The 17,928-nt window shown below is 33.9% G+C and overlaps 5 protein-coding genes and 1 long non-coding RNA gene across 6 annotated transcripts; 3 read left to right on the forward strand and 3 right to left on the reverse strand.

Moving 5' to 3' along the window:
* Positions 1-1,371: 1,371 nt before the first annotated feature.
* LOC108821584 (glyoxylase I 4) lies at positions 1,372-2,929 on the forward strand. Its single transcript, XM_018594588.2, has 3 exons — positions 1,372-2,005; positions 2,086-2,191; positions 2,618-2,929. Exons 1-3 carry the CDS (start codon positions 1,851-1,853, stop codon positions 2,873-2,875), a joined length of 519 nt encoding a protein of 172 aa, XP_018450090.2. The 5' UTR covers positions 1,372-1,850; the 3' UTR covers positions 2,876-2,929.
* A 2,184-nt stretch (positions 2,930-5,113) lies between these two features.
* LOC108835502 (uncharacterized) lies at positions 5,114-6,472 on the forward strand. Its single transcript, XM_018608747.1, has one exon. It carries the CDS (start codon positions 5,114-5,116, stop codon positions 6,470-6,472), a length of 1,359 nt encoding a protein of 452 aa, XP_018464249.1.
* A 190-nt stretch (positions 6,473-6,662) lies between these two features.
* Positions 6,663-7,116, reverse strand: LOC108835504 (uncharacterized). Its single transcript, XM_018608749.2, has one exon. It carries the CDS (start codon positions 7,090-7,092, stop codon positions 6,862-6,864), a length of 231 nt encoding a protein of 76 aa, XP_018464251.1. The 5' UTR covers positions 7,093-7,116; the 3' UTR covers positions 6,663-6,861.
* Positions 7,117-12,447: 5,331 nt separating this feature from the next.
* LOC130499186 (uncharacterized) lies at positions 12,448-13,419 on the reverse strand. Its single transcript, XR_008938052.1, has 3 exons — positions 13,135-13,419; positions 12,969-13,037; positions 12,448-12,900 (listed from the first exon to the last, which is right to left on the reverse strand). It is a non-coding gene; the product is annotated as an uncharacterized LOC130499186 (long non-coding RNA).
* Positions 13,420-13,833: 414 nt separating this feature from the next.
* LOC108820736 (uncharacterized) lies at positions 13,834-15,595 on the reverse strand. Its single transcript, XM_018593743.2, has 7 exons — positions 15,470-15,595; positions 15,282-15,383; positions 14,964-15,178; positions 14,799-14,881; positions 14,596-14,707; positions 14,435-14,497; positions 13,834-14,245 (listed from the first exon to the last, which is right to left on the reverse strand). Exons 1-7 carry the CDS (start codon positions 15,510-15,512, stop codon positions 14,051-14,053), a joined length of 813 nt encoding a protein of 270 aa, XP_018449245.2. The 5' UTR covers positions 15,513-15,595; the 3' UTR covers positions 13,834-14,050.
* Positions 15,596-16,385: 790 nt separating this feature from the next.
* LOC108822978 (uncharacterized) lies at positions 16,386-17,918 on the forward strand. Its single transcript, XM_018596193.2, has 2 exons — positions 16,386-16,608; positions 17,056-17,918. The coding sequence occupies exon 2, from the start codon at positions 17,064-17,066 to the stop codon at positions 17,808-17,810; it is 747 nt and encodes a 248-aa protein (XP_018451695.2). The 5' UTR covers positions 16,386-16,608; positions 17,056-17,063; the 3' UTR covers positions 17,811-17,918.
* Positions 17,919-17,928: the final 10 nt, after the last annotated feature.

The following is a 17,928-nucleotide window of genomic DNA, read 5'->3' on the forward strand; positions in this document are numbered from 1 at the left end:
TTTGTCTCCTGATTGAAGCAGACAGTACTCTTTCTAATTAAAAGTGCATTTGAATCTATATATGGACGATGATTACTAAGTTTATCTTCCTCCTTTGTTTTATGAACCTAATAATAATACAGGGAAATTGAATAGTTGGTCAAATTAGGTCTGTAATGTATGCATGTACCCCCACAAAACACATGCATTCAGATTTTTGTAGTGGTGTTATCTAAATTTATTGTACGCATATGAGACGTGACAATAACATATATAATGGATACAGTTCAGATAATAATGAACTTTCCCAGGAATCCACCCCGGTAGAATCTTGTGTTTTTCCGTGTCTATAATCTCGAATGAAGATTACTGTTTGTTTTAGCCTAACTAGTACTCTAATTTAATAAATGCAATCATATGCTTAATTTAATTTATTTCATAACCTAGATAAGTTCACATGACCAGTATTTAATCTTTATTATGGGGTATAAAACCTAGCTACACTCGGTATATAGTACGTATGATTCATGATCACTAGACCATCGAATAAATCAAATACTCAGCTTGAGTATAATGGTAGCGTTATAAACTGCAATCGATATATTCACCAGCTGTAGAAAAAGATGCCTTTTGTCAAAGAGAAAAAGATGCTTACACAAACAAAAATAGACTACTCTAGCCTCTACAAATTACAAAAAAGTTCATTGTCTAACCGAGTGAGGATGGTGCATTAATTAAAACCAAGGATTTTTATTGATCATACTCCACATATCTTTCATTTTAATTTTTACTCTGTAAATCAATATAAGATAATTAAAATGAATCAGAAGAAATATCAAAATAATAAAATTATTTAAAACATGCTCAAAAAACAAATTGTCTTTTTTGACAATGCTCAAAAACAAAAGGTCAATAAGTTATTAGACGACCAAAAAATCAACATCTTATTATTATTTCAAATACATTTTAAACATTTTTTGTCAACCTTTAAAATATTTTAAACAAATCATTTTGACACACCCCAAAATATCGCAAACAAAAGTTTTTGCTAATTGGGACAGCCTAAAATGAGCTGGATTCGGCAGCGCAAGACCAAAATATTTTAAGTTCTCAAAACGACCAAAATCTTTTATACACAATACAAGATAAAGAGTTATGTTTAGTAATTGCGGACGCGTCCAGAATCATGTCTATCTTATAATAACATGTTTTTTTTTTGTTTTACGTGTCGAACTCATCCTGACAGCAACAAGATCACAACATTTTCCGAATGAGGTTGCCCAATTTCACAGATTTTCACCTTTCCTTTTTTTACAAACCACATAAACTTTTCAATTGTTTATATATATATGTCCTAGTAGTTATTGTGTATTAGTGTATAGTAGAGCTAGTTGTTGTTCATCACATTATTGATTACTTTCTATTAATTTCATTACGTAGTATATAACTATACCATCCTCATTTCGATCACGAATTGCATTGATTTCCTTTTCAACATCATACATTTTTTATTCATTTATACTACGTACTATTGTTAATCATGGTGATTAGTTTCTAATATCCAAATCCTGTAAAGGCTAAAACAGTTAATAAATTATGCAGTTATAGGCCTAATTTATGGAGATTAAATTTCGTAAGAATACATATACCATTTGCGTAGACTCCTTCTACAAATACACCAGCTTGGTCAAGTGGTTGATTATCAGATAAGTTTCGCAGTTATCCAATTAACTTCCTTCTACACGTCTATACTTACATATATATATATATATATATATACACGTGTATGTGCATCACCGTTGTATTTGGATTGTTTTCTTGTTGATCGGAGGCAGCGTTGCATTTTGTTTCTTAGGAGTTATCTCGGGAAGATGAAGGAGAACGCAGGAAACCCTCTCCATCTCACGTCACTGAACCATGTGTCTCTCTTGTGCCGATCCATCGAAGAATCTATGAACTTTTACCAGAAGGTCTTAGGGTTCTCCCCTATTCGAAGACCTGAATCTTTAAATTTTGAAGGCGCTTGGTACCCTCTCTTAGTTATATCTGAATTTTGAAAGAGTTTACAAAAAAACACTATTTAATGAGTTTTAAAAATGTTTTTAGGTTATTTGGACATGGAATTGGAATACACCTCTTGCGTGCCCTAGAACCTGAGAAACTTCCAAAGAAGACTGAAATAAACCCCAAAGATAATCATATCTCTTTCCAGGTTAATTTTTTACCCTTTTTTGTTTTTACTTTTGCCTTTTAAATCCAAAACATAATTTACAAGCTCTAAATATATATGCTCCCTTAAGATCAATAAAAAAATGTTCCTTATAATTGCGTAAGTAGAACTGTTACCGTGGATTAGACAACAAACCATTTGGTTGTGAGAATTGAAACATACATTGTGTGTTGAGAGAGAATGAGACTAACATCAGATATTATTCCAATACATATGGTTGTTACTCTGTTTTGGCATATATGTGGTGATTGTTGTAAGGTTTAGTGTAAAGAAGAAACTTGTTTAGCGTAGCTTAGAAGTCAAAGTTATACTTATTATTCTTTTGTAAATGTCAGTTCCCTTAAAGGATGAATAAATTTGAAATTTCATCAAAAAAAAAGAAGAAACTTGTTAATTGTGGAAATGCAGTGCGAGAGTATGGGAGCAGTGGAGAAGAAGCTTGAGGAAATGGAGATAGAGTATGTGAGGTCTAAAGTGGAAGAAGTAGGGATCCAAGTGGACCAGCTCTTTTTCCACGACCCTGATGGTTTCATGATCGAGATCTGCAACTGTGACAGCCTCCCCATCGTCCCTCTCGTAGAAGGAATGGCTCGGTCTTTCTCAAGAGTCAAACTCCATCAGATGGTGCAACCGCAAACTCAGATCCACCAAGTGGTCTACCCGTAACGATCTCTGTCTCTGTTGTCATTGTGTGTATATGTATTGTCTACTTGATTATAAATGTAACTAGATTTTAACCCGCGCACCTGCGCGGATGTATTTTTCAAAAGTATATTGCTATTTGTTTCTATGTCAATATTAGGGCTGGACAAAAGATCCAAATCCGAAGAATCGAACCGAAGCCGATCCGAAAAAATAGTATCAAACCCGAACCAAAATTGATCAAATATCTGAACTATTCAAAATTCTGGTATTCAGAGAACCAAAACCGAACCGAAATATTTTGAGTACCCAAATGTATTTGAAATAGAATTAATTTATATAAAACATCCATAATATACATGATTTTTTAATTTGGTTTTAATACTTGAAAATATACACAAATAGTAAAAAGTAAAAAATCCAAAATAGTTAAAGTATACTCAAAACACCAAAATACTTGAAAAAAATATTGATTTTCTATCCAAATATTTAAACCAAACCAATTTATATGTTAATTAAGGTATTCTTACATATGCTATTCGAATTATATGTAAAATATTATTTATTTATAAATTTTGAGAAAATTAAAGTATATAATGAATTTTAAAAATTTTAAAAATAATTTAAATGATTATCCGAACCTCAACTGAACCTGCAAAGATCAAAATCGAATTCGAACCAAAATTTAGAAATATTAGAATAGGACTGAAATTTTTGACCCCGGAAACCCAAAACCCAAACAGACCCGAATCAAACCTGAATTGGTACCCGAACATCCATCCTTAATCACTATTATATATCATATATGTGTCATCATATAATTAATCGTAAATTTAATAGTATTTTATATGTACCGTCGTATAAGTAATCATAAATTTAATAGTATTTTATACGTACCATCATATAAATAATCACATATATTATATTTTAAAACTTAATGTAAAGTATAAAACCCCTAATTTAAGTTGTTATATTAAATTGGGTTTTGTATTGTATTTTTCCATATATATATTGAAAATGATTTTTTAATAATGATTAGTGGAAAATATTTTAGTAAAATTTAATTTTTGAATATATGTATATTTCTCAATTTTTTATATAAATCAACATTAAATTATCTTCTTGTTTTGAAATATGTATATAAAGTTTAAATGTTGTTTTATGATTATTTTAAACAAAAAAAATTAAGTAATTAAATTGATCCATTTTTCGTATATTTTAGACGGGTTCAGATAGATATTTTCTGATAGTATAATGAACTTTCAATTTTTCTTAGTAGCATAGACTAATTACTTTTTTATAATATACTACTATCCAAAATAAAATATTTATGTAACTTAATACGTTATCCTTTTAAAATATTAGACATGTCTCTAAGCTTTATAATATTGACAATAAATTCCATTTCTATATTTATTTTGAATTTTTGGTTGTATTCTTATAATTCAAAATAACTTTATACGTTTTAATAAAACATGTATAGTTTATATTTTGCAGGTGAAATCAAATAATATATATATATATATATATATATATATATATATCATTTAAAGATTGTACTTTCATTTTAATAAATTTAAATAGAAGATTATCTGTGAATCATAATTATAAAATCTTCATTTTTTAGATATATAGAGATTTTAGGAATAAGTTAAAAATATGTTAGGAACTGTTAGGGAATATATGTTTCTTTTTATAAATCAAATCAATAGCAATATTCAAAACCTTTACGGTTTACAACAAAAATATTCAAAACCTTTATAAAAAGAAAGTTTATATTAAATGTATCTCGTCAATCGTAAAAGTTTGAATAATGGCAGATACATTTTTATTTAATACAGGTAGATACATATACAAAACAATCGGGTTTAGTATTACTGTGAAGGTTTGTAGCTACATACATCGTAACTTTGGTTTGTAATTTACATCAAGATTTATTATTATTGTGAAAGTTTATATAATTTTAGACACTGGTGTAAATCAACCGGTTTATTATCTCGAGGTTTGGAAAAAATACACATGATGTTCTTTTTTTGGTAAGTGAATAATATGACTATTTTGGTTAAATGTGTTAATTGATTTTTGGTTAATTAATGTAGTGGCATTCAGTGGTAAATATTTAGAAAAAGTAAGGGTTATTTTTTATTTGTACTTCACTTTTAATAGGATAGATGAATAAGAGACCGACGTGAATCAATGAATTTAAAAGAGCATATATTAAATAAAATATAATTTCTCTTATTGTTTTATTATGTTCTGTTGATGTTTGTGAATCAAGTGAATCACTGCATTCTCTACGGCTGTGACCTCCTCAAAGAGAACCTAGGAAGAGTTATAGGAAACGGTCAGACAACGAGAGTGTGGAAAGATTCATGGATTAGTCTTGACTCAAACAGCAAACCATTTGGCCCTGTCCATGAATCGGCTTTGGATTTTCGTGTCTCAGATCTCCTAACCTCTGATCTCCAATGGAATAAAAAGAGAATAGAGGAAATCTTACCAGATTTCTCGCAGCAAATCCAGTGTCTGAAGCCAAGCCTCACAGGAGCAGAAGACTCTTATGTGTGGCACCCACTCCAGTCGGGAGTATACTCAACGAAGTCGGGGTACAATTCCAAAGCAGCCTCTTTGCTGCCAATGCCTCTGGGCCATGCTGCCGAACCAAACCAGAACCTGGAGTTCAAATGGGTAAAAGATGTTTGGTCAGGGAAGTTCTCTCCTAAGCTCAGAGTTTTCTTATGGTCAATCATTCAAAATGCGTTACCTCTTGGAGAAAACTTACAACGTCGAGGAGTAACTGCTGATGCTCTATGCCCTCGTTGTAAAGAAACAGAGACAGCTATGCATACTTTCTTCCTCTGCCCTTTCGCTAAAGAAGTTTGGAGACAAATCCCCCTATCAACACCAGTTCACCTAGCTGAGGAGACAAACTTCAAACAAGTAGTGGTACTAGCCAGGAGCTTCAAATGCCTTCCGCCAACAGGAATCAAACACAGTATCCTCCCTTGGGTCTGTTGGATGATCTGGACGGCTCGCAACCGGCTCATCTTCGAAGATAAAACGGCGCAACCGATGGAAATCGCGACAAAAGCGCTAGTGGCAGCTCGTGAATGGGATATCGCTCAGGACACTAAGGAGAAACCCCTCGCACCAGATCAAGAACATCGAAGCCACCGACGCCCACAGCAACCCCCGCCATCGACGATCACTTGTAACATTGATGCCGCTTGGGATTCATCCACCAGGAGAGCTGGACTAGCGTGGCTGATTAAGGATACGGCCTCTAACATCCAGGAGTCAGGATCACAGACAATCGATAGCGTCGCCTCACCCCTAGTGGCAGAAGCACTAGCTCTTCGCCTAGGACTCCAGACCGCAGCATCGAAAGGAATCTCAGAGATTCTCTTTCTCTCCGACTGCTCAACGCTCATCAGAGCTATCTCAAGCAACTCCCAGATCAAGGAGATCTTTGGTATCCTCAAAGATATCAACCAAATCTCTTCTGCCTTTGCATGTTCTCGTTTCTCCCACATCTCTCGTTCTCAGAACAGAGACGCGGATTTCATCGCTAAACAGGCCCTTAGGGCTTTTCGTTTTTCTGCTTCTGTTGTAACCCAGTGATGGGCTAGCCCGTTCAGGACCCAGACTCTTTTGCTTTCTATTTAAATTTAAGCCGTTGCACAAAAAAAAAAGATTTTTCATGGAATGTTATTTTTTTTTTTTTTTTTTGAACAAATCATGGAATGTTATATTTATCATGAAATTTAGGATGAAACATAGCTACCCTCGGTATATAGTACCCGAATTCACAACAGACTAGTATATAAATAACATACATGAATTTATTCATTACCAACTAATTTGAAGTCAAAACCATATAAAACTGGCTGTTATTCTCTCTTGGTTAATGCATTCTAGACCGTAGTAGCTAGTCAGCGCATATAACAGAAGGAAATAATACATGAGGAGTAATACATACACACATACAAGTGTTTATTAACAAACTAGTCTTAAAGTCCCTTGGAGAGCATGTTTTCAATGGATTCCAGACGCTGGAGAAGAAGCTGCTTTCTGAAATTTGTGATGAAAGCTTCCGCGCACTGGTCCACGTCCATTGATGCATTCCTCTCTACCTTCTTATTCCTCGTCTCTGTAATAACGATGTTTGTAGTACTACTACCACTTTCTTGTGCTGAACAGCCTGAACTCATCTTTATATTGCTCTTTTTGTTGTTCTTCATTGCGTTTATGTAAGATTGTTTTTGTTTCCGGGTTTGGTTTTTTTCTTAGGATGCTCGCAAACCTATGTATTTATAGGGAGTGTTGATCATATATTTTCTTATGAGAGAAGGAAATAAAATTTAAATGTAAATACTCAAAACCACAGGTGCACTTGATGTAAAAAACGTTTTGGCTTGAATAAAATTTAACATTTATTCAAAAAAAAAATATATATATATATATATTTTCTTATGAGAGATGAGAAGGAAACGATTGACTTTTCCTCTCTATGGTAACCATGTTTGAATGTTGAAGGAATAAAAATGGAATCTTGAGTCTCCAGTTTATATACGCGACTCAGAAGCAGAAGAACCATCCACAAGCCACCGCATATACTTTATGCAATGATGTTGACCAAAGCAGAAATTAGTGATTTTAATTTTACAACTTCAGCTTATTTTTGAGCGATATCTCATCTCTTACACTGAACACAGAAATCAGAGAGGTAAATACAAAACGTATGAGAGTTATTTTATAAGTAAATAGTACATACATTGGCATGCATTATAATCATGTTTTAACTATTGAAAAACATCATTAAAATCTAAATATTCTGCTTGGACGAAATGCAAGAGATGTTGCCTAACTATTGAATTTGACTTTGTTAATAATGAGAAACAAGGAAGCAAAATTCCAAAAAGATAAATAAAATTGGGATTTGACCATTTTTCATAAAATTGTTTACACGGCAAGAATTACGGTTTAAGCGGAGATTAGCTTCCTTAACTCGCACGCTTTAACTTTCGTCGCTCCGGTAGCCCCTCCCGCTTTATTTTAAGTTTTAACCAAGAAAATAATAACATAACAAAGGTTAAGAAGATCACAGCTTAACTAACACTAGGTGATAACCTGCGCCATGCGCAGGATGAATGAACTAAAAAATTTATAAATTTTAATATATATGTATTGAAAATGTAAAAGTCATAGTCTCAATCCCCTAGACTATATTTGAGAAGTGATTTTGCCACATGTCTTCTCTACAATCATTCTCACAAAAATAATATGACATGGCTACTAAAATTGATGACATGTCTTATAGATTAATATGACATAGACAATTTTTGCCACATGTCTTCTCTACAATCATTCTCACAAAAATAATATGACATGACTAATAAAATTGATGACATGTCTTATAGATTAATATGACATGGATAATTATACTTAATGTTAATTTATATTTTTGGTAAACTTTTTAAAATATGGTAATAACTCATATATTACATTTATTTTCGATTTATATTTTTGGACTTTTTAAAAATATGATAATAACTCATAAATCATCATTAAAATAAATATATTCAATTATGGCATTTCAAATTTCAAAATATCATTTAAATTAAAAATATTTCAAAATATATACATATTTTTAGAAAATTACAAAAATTAAATCATAAAATCAAATTAAACCATAAAATCATTAGTTTCTTATATATCTACAGATTTTATAAATATTTTTTTATTTTAATTTTTGAAAATTATGAAATTTTCATCCCCTAGACTATATTTGAGAAGTGATTTTGCCACATGTCTTTTACAATCATTTTCACAAAAATAATATGACATGGCTACTAAAATTGATGACATGTCTTATAGATTAATATGACATGGAAAATTATATTTAATGTTAATTTATATTTTTGGTAAACTTTTTAAATATGGTAATAACTCATGTATTACATTTATTGTCGATTTATATTTTTGGACTTTTTAAAAATATGGTAATAACTCATAAATCATCATTAAAATAAATATATTCAATTATGGTATTTCAGATTTTGAAATATCATTTAAATTAAAAATATTTCAAAAATATATACATATTTTTAGAAAATTATAAAAATTAAATCATAAAATCAAATTAAATCGTAAAATCATTAGTTTCTTAGCGCCATGCGGATAAATACAAGATAAAAACAAATCTACTAAAATAATCCTGTAATATATGATTATGATTTTTTAGTTGAATTTAGTAAATATATAAATATGTCAACAAAAATAATCCTGCGCTTTCTAAGCGCAGATCAAAATCTAGATATATATATATATCTACAGATTTTATAAATATTGTTTAATTTTAATTTTTGACAATTATGCAATTTTACATATTTAATTAAAATAAATAGATTGAAAAATCTACCTAAGATTATAATTTTAAATATATACATGCACATTCTTAAATATATTTCAAAATAAACAAAATTGTTTTTATGTTAATTTTAATATTCAGTTAAATCAATTTAAATTAAAATATTAATAAGAAAAAGAAAATTTATAATATTAATAAAAAATAAATATAATTTATATTTATCTGTTAGAAAATATTTTTAAAAAAATTTACTGCACATGGTGCAGGAAAACACCTAGTACTATATATTTTATAATGAATGATTGGAGGAGATTGTGTATATCTATATAAGATAAGCTTCGCTTTTAAAAAAAAAACTTGTGTTATTGGTTGTGTGTACTTGAAGTATAGATCATGGGAGTGAATTTATATGAGTAATCAAAATTTATATAAAATTAGTTATTATTCTCAAAAATAAATAAAATGTATTTATATTTTACATCACTATGTCATTTATATTTTACATCTTTTTATTTTTGAGAATATATAAAAATAAAAAGAAGGAAAGTTTGACTAAAGCATGATAATAAAGTTTAACATTAAAAGTTATTCCTTATATGATAGCATTTCACATTTAATCTAATATACAATCACATTAAATACTAAAATAACTAATTTCTCGCATGATTGGATTCTCAAAAGATAAATGGTCAATCAGTGTCAATCACAAGTATTTTCTATATTTGTATGATTCGACGGTGCATATGAAATAATAATACTATGTCAAAATTATTTTTAAAATTTGAAATACAATCAATATGTAGTCATAACGGGTTTTACATTCCTAAAATATGATAAATAGAGGAGAATACAATTCCAAACCAGAAATATTCCTACGTGATTGACAAAGGATTGAAGATCTTTTATTTATTATAAACGAATCAAAGGCATAATTAAGCTATTAATGATATAATTAACATAGGAAGATTTTTCAAAATCATGTGGGTTTTACAGTAAAGAACTCTGTGATTGAGAATTCATAGTTCTAACTTTACGAAAATACATCAGGCTGAATAAATGACCGTAAACGTACGTTTTAATTTTTTCAGTAATCAGATTCTTTTAAAAATAACTTGCATCAAACTTGACTAATTTAAAATCAGCATTAAAACATAACTTACAATGATTTTGATGATTACATAAATGGATGGTTTGATTTCATCAAATCAAACCATCCAGTTTTATTACGATTTTATATTATGGTTTTAAGTTACAACATGTCATCATCATTGGTCCGAAATTGTATTTTATATACTTAGGGAAACCATATGATTCAGAGCCTCAAATATGAATGACTTAGTATATTAGAGCATCGAATCATACAAAATACATAATCGCTTAATATCACATGAAAATAATGATTCTGGATCGTTTGATGATAACAAAATATTCTACTCAATTATAATAATTTTAAACTATGCTTTTGAAATATTCTACTTAAGTGTAATGATTTTAAACTATGTTTTTAACGGTTGTATTGGTCGTATAGTGAAAAACATTGTAAACTTCATAAAAAGTCATTTAATAATCAAAATAGTATTTAACCACGTACGGTTTAATCATGAAAGCTAAAAACTGTATAATAGAATATGTTCCAGAGTATTTTTGGTCTCTGGTAAGACCGAAACAAACAATCGTATTTACCATATTTTTGGTTTGGTAAATAATAATGCGAAAACCATGTAAATAATAATGGAATGCATCATAATTAAACCGTGTAATAGCATATGGTAAATAATAACTGAAACCATAAATCGTAGACATGATTTATTTGGTTAGTCAATAAGTAAAAGTTTAGAGTATATTAGTTAAGTTTCAATATAATGACTAATGGCAAGTTATTGTAATTAGTCTAGTTAACTAAGGGGTTTTGAAAATAGATGGTGAGAGAGCTTGTGGTGATGACACCTAGGAAATGGCACATTTGTAAATCACACATGAGTTAAAGGTTACTTATTTCTAATGCTCATAAAATAATATATAAGGGATACGTGGACCACGTTACAGTAACGTGGTAGGTTTGTCTGTGAATCGTTATTGCATTTCCCGTATTTGACTGTTGATGAAGGAAATGTAAAAAGTAAAAATTAATAGTGGAAAAAACCAAAAAATTGGTTGTTCAGCTGGGTACGAGCCAGCAGGCCATGGTGGATCTGAGTGGCGTTGAGCCGTAATCCGTCCACTGCCGAGAGAGGGAGGTGATCGCTGCTCTGTGAAACCAGCCTCACGCATTGCCCACCACTTTAGGGACCGCCTGGGTCGAGCTTTCGCTCAACACACACGGACCACTCTCGGCTTGGACTGGGCAGCCCAGAACAATGCCACAACAGATCCGACCCGAGGACCGGGCCAGTGTTCAACCAACTTATTGTCCCCACATGGGTCACAAGCACTTGTTACTGAGCTCGACGTACATCTTTGGTTTAAGGACTTATTTAAACAACACAATTTTAAGTCAAGAAACCGATGTGGGACGAAAAAAGAAGTTTAGAAATTTTCCCTACTGGATCGGTTCTTACTACTCTACGTGTTTCTCCTTCACCAAAACAACTCTCCTTTTCCCTACTGGAGCTTTTCTCAGCTTTCATGTCTACCCTAAGCTGTTTATGCATTTTCCGTCCATTTCAGAAGATCATCATCATCATCCCCTGTTGCAGATCTTTGACAAACTGAAACGTCTCTGAGAATTCCTTTTATTGAGGGAATCATTTCACTGATGGAGCACAAGGTGATCCCATCAATAGAAGCGGTGCTTGAGATAGAAAGATCATTCCCAAGACTATAACCAAAGTCTCAATATTTCTTCTTTTTATTTTGAATTCCCAAGACTAAAGCCAAGTTTTGAACATGTGTTGGGTTGAATGTATTGTGTGGATCCCTTTATTTTTATTACAGATTGGTTAGTGGAATTAAAAAAGATGCGTTTTGTGAAGAAAACAAAGTTAAATATCGGAAGGAGGATGACCAGGCATGCTTGGACAGGTTGTGTTGTTAGGATTCTTGTTCTTATAATCATTGGCATTGTTCATCCCCAGTTTGTTCTTCACTGCATCTGTTGAGTAAAAGTTTGGTTCTTTACTCTGTTTTATGCTCTGTAAGTTCGCGATTTCACTCACCTCTCTCGTTTGTTCACTCGTGTGTATTACGTTATGAAAGTAAAGCAAAGACACACACAATTTCACCCAGTTCACGCCTCAGTGTAAGGTCGCTACGTCTAGGCCGAGGCTTGCTCGGAAATCCACTAGAAAGCTTGGTTACAAATAACCTTTAGAGATATAACGAAACGCTAGCCTTGCGGCCGTTATCTGCTTCTCTACTTCCTCTCTTAACTTTAATGTTTCAGCTCTTTGTCGGCTTTATAGCATTGCTATGACGGTGCAACGCTCCTCTCTCTCTCCTCTGTTCTCCTTTTGCTTTTCCCGTACAGAGGAAGAAGACAAAGGCCAACTCGCAGTGACTGAGGTTAATTACTCCTCTGTCTCTCTAAACCGTTAAAACATCACGTGAGCTCTGCATGCTTTCTTTTAGTCTTAATGGTAACTCTGAAACCTTCTTCTTGGGTTAGAGACTTCTCAACACTTAGGCAAATATCAACAGCATCTGATGCTCCCTGTGCCATGCTCTTCACCTTCTCCCCTTTCTGATAAAATCACCATTCTTAACCAAAAATATAAAAGCAACATGTATAGGGTTTATGTGTTAGTTAACCTGCTGGAGAAAGCCTGAAGTTTGAGAAGAGTTGGTGTTGTTGTCTACTTTGCAATCATCCCTCTTCACCTGATATCAAAAACATAAGAATTTTCATTTTTTCCACTTCTATTAAATAAAAAGTGACAAGTAATGGGGGGGGAAACTGAACTAAAAGACCACTGACTTGTGCTTGGCCCACGTTTTGGCCGGCCTTCACACTGAACTCAGAGGCAGACCCATGTGTTAGGAAGGGGTGTCACCTGACACAGGTTAAATACAAAACTTCCAAAGTTTGGTCTTTGGACATGAAGAAATTGTTGCCTCGTTGGCTAAAAGCTCCCTCTATTGACCCATCATTCCCGAGTTCAAGTCCATTATAGACCATCTTTTTACTAATTTTTATAAAAAATGTTTTATGCTAGACTGAAGCTTAAACTTCTGACACTCCTAAACAAATGGGCTGGGTCCGCCACTGACTGAACTCCTCCTTTTGTCCGCTCGCCAAATAGACAATATATTTTCTTCTATAATCAGCTGTGCTCTATTTTTCAAGGCTTTTCTCATTTTATGATCCATCGTACGTTTTCTATACCATGCTTGACGGTGACTACGCAAATCATGGATGGGCTGGCAGCATCGTGGCAAAAGTTCCCTATCTCCCAAAGCTACATCTGGCAGAAGCGTGTCATTCTGGAGTGAAGTGGTGGACGTGTGGCAAGGATATATAAATCGCCAGCCATCTAGGAGCACCTTATTGTGTCCAATGCTCTTTTGTCACTCCAGAGCAGAAGTCACTCTATTCAGCATGTGACTCACCATGCTCTCTCAATGGACCAAAGCAAACTTCATCAATATGAGTTTATTACTTTATCAAAGTTGTAAATGATTGGAAATGGATTTATTTAATTAAAGCTTATTGGAAAATGTAAATTCTATACCATGCTTAACTTTTCATATTGCCGTCAAACCTTTTTTAAGAAAAATAAACTCTCTCACAGGACAAAGTCGAAGAACTGATTCAACCATTGCGTATTACAAAATTCGTGCCGAGACTTGTACCTCACACAAATCAAAACTCTTTCCGTTTAAAGGAAGTCTTCTCAATCGCTCATGTCGTCAAAATCTTCAAAACTATTGACACCATCAGCAGCTTCTTCATCCTCTGATTCGTCTGCCTCTTCATCTGTCTCCATTGCTTCCTCTGCTCCTTCTCCTTCTTCTTCTTCATCACTGTCCTTGTCCTCATAGATCACAGGACCTTCATCTTCTTCTTCTTCATCCAAGTCGTCCACAATCTGCCATAATAACAACCAACAACGAATTAGTAACATACTCTACTGTCCAAATGTCAGCGTTATCCATAAAAAGCGACATCAGGACTCCCTATGCGTTATTCAAACAAACACCAAAACCTCCTAATGCTACCCCTAGGCTACATACTGAAATCAGATCATTCCCTCGTTTCAGGGGAAGACAATACATACCAAGTCCAATTCGCTTGAAACTTGTACAGCAGTGTGAAGAGTTGATATCCGTGATTCAATGAGCTGCATCCACAACCACAAACAATCAAATACCATATCAACCACTCCGCTATGGTGAGCACTGAGCATAGTCATACAAATAAACTAATGTAGTTCCTAACCTGGTACATGGAGTTTAACGCAAGCAACGATGACTCCTGGGACATAATCCCACTGGAATGAGTAAGTAACAGACACTTTATCCAAGGAATCGCACAAGCTAACACTGCACCCCTGGCAAACCAAGAAAGTATTTTTAAAAAAAAGTCAACACTTGAGATCAGAGTCAACAAACACAAAACATATAATATCTTCAAACTCTCACCTTGATTGTAATATTGGTAAAAGAGAATTCAAAAGGTTGAGTACTTCTGCTGAATTCAACTTAGCAACCGAATTAGCAATCACCTATACAAAAGCATACATACATACATAAACTGTAAGCATTAAGAAGAAACCAAAGAGCGAAGTAAAAAACAGACAGAGGAACCTGTTCATCTCGGTTGTACAAGCAATCAAGTAGAAGCGACCGATCATCAGCATGCAATGCTTGTCTCAGAAGAACATTAACGGAAGCTGCAGTAGGAGGCTTATTATCATCACTGATAACTTTCTCTCCGCCTAGTAAGTTAAGACTCTCGAACTTATCACCCATCGTTGGCTCGTCGTCTACTAACACTCCGTCTCTATCTTCATCAACAACACCTACATCAGATTAAGAACCCTAACTTTAAAAATGGAGCCTTTATAAACCACCTAGCTTGACAAGTACAGAGCTAAAGCTGTAAACTTTTTAATTATCTCTTACCGGAATCACGCGTTGAAGGTAAGTCTGGATCAGGTTCAGATCGCTTCTTGTTGTTCTTCTTCTTATGCTTCTTCTCTCGGGGAGGAGTCTCTGCGATTTCACCTGTTGAATTAACACAGAACAAAACGAGAGTAAGGTGTTTAAGCATGTGAAGGAGCTGCGCAGCGTTAGAATTGAGTAAAGCAAACCTCCATCAGAGGTGAGAAGAGGCTTCAGTTTTTCTTTAGCCATCGTCGGCGATGGAAGAGAGAAGAGAGAAGAGAGAAGCAGAAAGAGAAGGAGAGAGACGACGCGGGTTTAGGGTTCAAGTCTTCACTACTTCACAGTTAAAAGCTACGGGTCGGGTCGGGTTTGACTAGATTGGGTGGGTTGTATGGCCTTTTTCTATATTGGGCCGACATGACTCGATAGTTGGGCTGAGTTTATGATGTAATCTGTTCCCGATAATTTTTTTTTTTTGGGTTTAAATTTTATAAGAAAAATGGTATGGTTACATTTGCTCAATGATCAGACTAATTCCTTACACCTGTATACAAGGATTATGGTATGTACGTTTATACTGGACATGTATTTTGCATGAATGTAAGATAATCTTGTACACCTTACAGATGTCATAGATAATATGTATATACATTATACCTCACAAGAAGAAAAAGACTGTGTATATATATATATGTTAGCTAATTTGATTATATATCTTCCTTCATTCACCCAACTAAATAAGAAAGATGATATATGAAAGTTGGTTAGAATGAGATAATTGATTATCAACATCTATAGAGATCCCAACAGCTGTAGAATTGATATGAGAGTAGATAACCACATGACTTTAGATATTATGTTTGTTTTTATATAATATATATGGAAACAAATCATTGTCAAAAATAAATATATGGAAACAAATATGATGAATCTAAATAAAACATTCTAACAGATTTGAATGAAAAATACTTAGCATAGTAGCTTGTGTTTTACGTGCGACACGTACTGAATGTGGCAAAAACAAAAAAAGCACGAAAACTTTGAGAAGCCGTTTAAAAGGGAAAAGTAACGGAAAATAAGTCAAAAAGACAAATGTGGGTTTTAATGGGCAAAGGAAAGTAGAAGAAGAAGGTGGACTTACAGAACAGCAGGGCACTTTCGTCATGTCTGAAAAAACGTATCTACGACGCCTATAAAAAACCTGAACTCACAGGCAATCTCACATTCACGCACGCGCATCCATAATCTTTTTAATTGTTTCTCTCCTCATCTTCACCGTTTCATTACGTAACTCATTACGATAATACTTTTCTCTCTCAAAGCTTCTTTTCATTTCTCCGACCAGGTAATAATTTCTTTATTATATCTTTTGTTTCTGTGGGCGATGAATCTCTCGATCCGAGTGGTTTAGCGGTCTGCGGATGTGATCAAAAAATTCTGGCCATCCATTTCTCGTTTGCTTTGTTGTTTTGGTGAAGATTTCATCCAACCGTTGAATTGTAGTCGAATTGATCTGTTTCATGCTTAGAAATCTGCAACAGAATCGAATGTTAATGTGTTGATTTAGAGGATCCTCAACTCTTACAACTGTTTGTGATGAAATAAATAGCTTTCAACATTTAATTGAATATCATCTTTCTAGTTTTGATTTGAAAAAAAAAACATCATCTTACCTGCTGCTTTTGTTCATTATTTGTAGATAATGTAACGTTCACAGTAGGGGAACTGATTCATGTTTCTATGCCTTCTCTATAATAGATTTGAGTTTTAACTCTTTTTGTGTTGTTTTCAGACTGTGAGATGCTCAAGGAAAGACAGGTTTTACCGGTTTCAAGCACCAGGAAGAGGGCATCTCCTTACCCGCTTCGCTCATGTCGGAGCAAGAAACAAAAAGAAGCAGAGTCGTCACCACCTCTTGTGCCAGAGAGTAGTGTGAGTGAATGGGAAGATGTGAGGTGTGCCATCTGCTTGGAGCCGCCACACAATGCCGTCCTCTTGCAATGCTCTTCTTCCTCCAAAGGTTGTCGTGCTTACATGTGCGACACCAGCTCCCGTCACTCCAACTGCTTCAAGCAGTACAGCAACAACAACAAGAACAACAGAAGCAAGACTCTCAAGTGTCCTTACTGCAGAGGAGAGGTTCACGGGACGATGAAGTCCACTCCCGCACGGAGGTTCATGAACGCGAGACCTAGGTGCTGTTCTGTGGACGGGTGCCATTTCTCTGGGACCTATTCTCAGCTCAAGACTCATTTGAAAGCTGAGCACCCTGGTTTTATTTCGCCAATGTTGAGCCGTTTGGAGCAGTTGCGGAGAGATAGAGAAGCGGAGTACATTGATACGCTCAACGCTCTTCGTAGATGGGAAGTAGAAGAGACACCACCATTGTTGGATCGCCCTCTCTATCAGTTTCCTCCACACTACAACCAAAATCCCTTGAGCCATCTCACCTTTGATGCTTTCATCAATCCTTTTAATGGTACAAGGAGACAAGCAAGTGCTGTCGATTACCCCCATGGGACCATGTACCCCAGATGGTATCCGTGAAGACTCCAAGTGCCGAGTGTATAATGAATTCGATCAAAGTTTTGAATATTATATTGTACACTCAAAAGTCTTTAGGTTTTTATAGAGACATCTCAGCTCAGCCTCTAGGCACAATCAT

Source organism: Raphanus sativus, chromosome 8, assembly GCF_000801105.2.
Source record: "Raphanus sativus cultivar WK10039 chromosome 8, ASM80110v3, whole genome shotgun sequence".
NCBI lineage: Eukaryota > Viridiplantae > Streptophyta > Magnoliopsida > Brassicales > Brassicaceae > Raphanus > Raphanus sativus.